General features: G+C 43.0%; 1 protein-coding gene across 1 annotated transcript in view; it reads left to right on the plus strand.

Annotated features, from left to right (window-relative positions):
• pcdh18b (protocadherin 18b) overlaps positions 1-734 on the plus strand; it is a gene marked incomplete at its 3' end in the record, with an annotated part of 3,586 nt that extends 2,852 nt beyond the window's left edge. Inside the window, exons 2-3 of the mRNA XM_010791211.1 lie at positions 124-212; positions 565-734. Coding sequence (XP_010789513.1) covers positions 124-212; positions 565-734 — 259 coding nt within the window. The remainder of the gene's footprint in view (positions 1-123; positions 213-564) is intronic.
• Between the last annotated feature and the right edge of the window lie 322 nt (positions 735-1,056).

A 1,056-nucleotide genomic window follows, 5' to 3' on the forward strand; every position in this document is an offset into this window, starting at 1 on the left:
CCCCAACATTGTCTTGTGGCCTTGCTTGTTTGGACTCCATTCATTTTCCCCTCCTCATTTTTTCCTTTTATTTTTGTCTTTCTTTCCTTTTCTGTCTTTTTTTTTTTCCTCTTGGGATTGTAGCAAGTCTCACAGCTTCTGTCCATGCTCCATCAGGGCCAGTACCAGCCACGACCCAGCTTCAGAGGCAACAAATACACCAGGAGCTACAGGTAATGCACACACACAAAACTATGTGTCAAACTAAGCCATTGTTATCAGACACGGCAGAGAGAGTATGGTCAACATTTAGGGATGCTCTTTTGTACCCCTTACAATTATTGCCACATGAATTTGTCTGTTGTCACCATTTCACATATTTCCTGAAACCCATACCCAGTAGGTTTAGGGTTTAGTATCAAACTGTATGCTCAATAACTTCATATTTGCATAATTTTATGTAAAACCTCTTTTGCAGAGCGCACTCTGGCACATGGCATTTCCCTAAATGTTTGATAATCTTATTGCCAATGTGTTTCCAGCCCTCTGTGATAAATGTCTGATGGCCTGCCTGTCTCTCTGCAGATACGCGCTGAATGAGATGGATAAGTTCAGTCTGAAGGACAGCGGGCGGGGGGACAGTGAGGCGGGGGACAGCGACTACGAACCTGGCCGGGAGTCCCCCATGGACAGGCTCCTTGGTGAGGGCTTTACTGAGATATATGCCCCTGATGGCCAGCACAGAACGCATGCAGGTACACCCCTGGCCCCCCCATCCACCACAACACCTTCATACCTCATCATTGTCCATCATCTGGTCGCACCAATGTTCCCACTGTCAGCAGTTTACAAGGAGTCAGTTGATTAAATATTCATGCATGTGGGTTTTCAAAAGAAAACAATGAATAAATAAAACCATAACAAAGAATTTACTAATCAGGAACATTTGAGCACAGTTATTCTCATTATTGATTAATCTACTGAACAGTTTGACATATAACTAATTAATCAATATCTTTATAAATCAACATATCAATGACAATTTGCCACACCCCAGGAGACGTCTCTAATCCAACA

This window comes from Notothenia coriiceps, unplaced genomic scaffold (genome assembly GCF_000735185.1).
Source record: "Notothenia coriiceps isolate Sejong01 unplaced genomic scaffold, NC01 NC01_scaffold00035299, whole genome shotgun sequence".
Taxonomy (NCBI): Eukaryota; Metazoa; Chordata; class Actinopteri; order Perciformes; family Nototheniidae; genus Notothenia; species Notothenia coriiceps.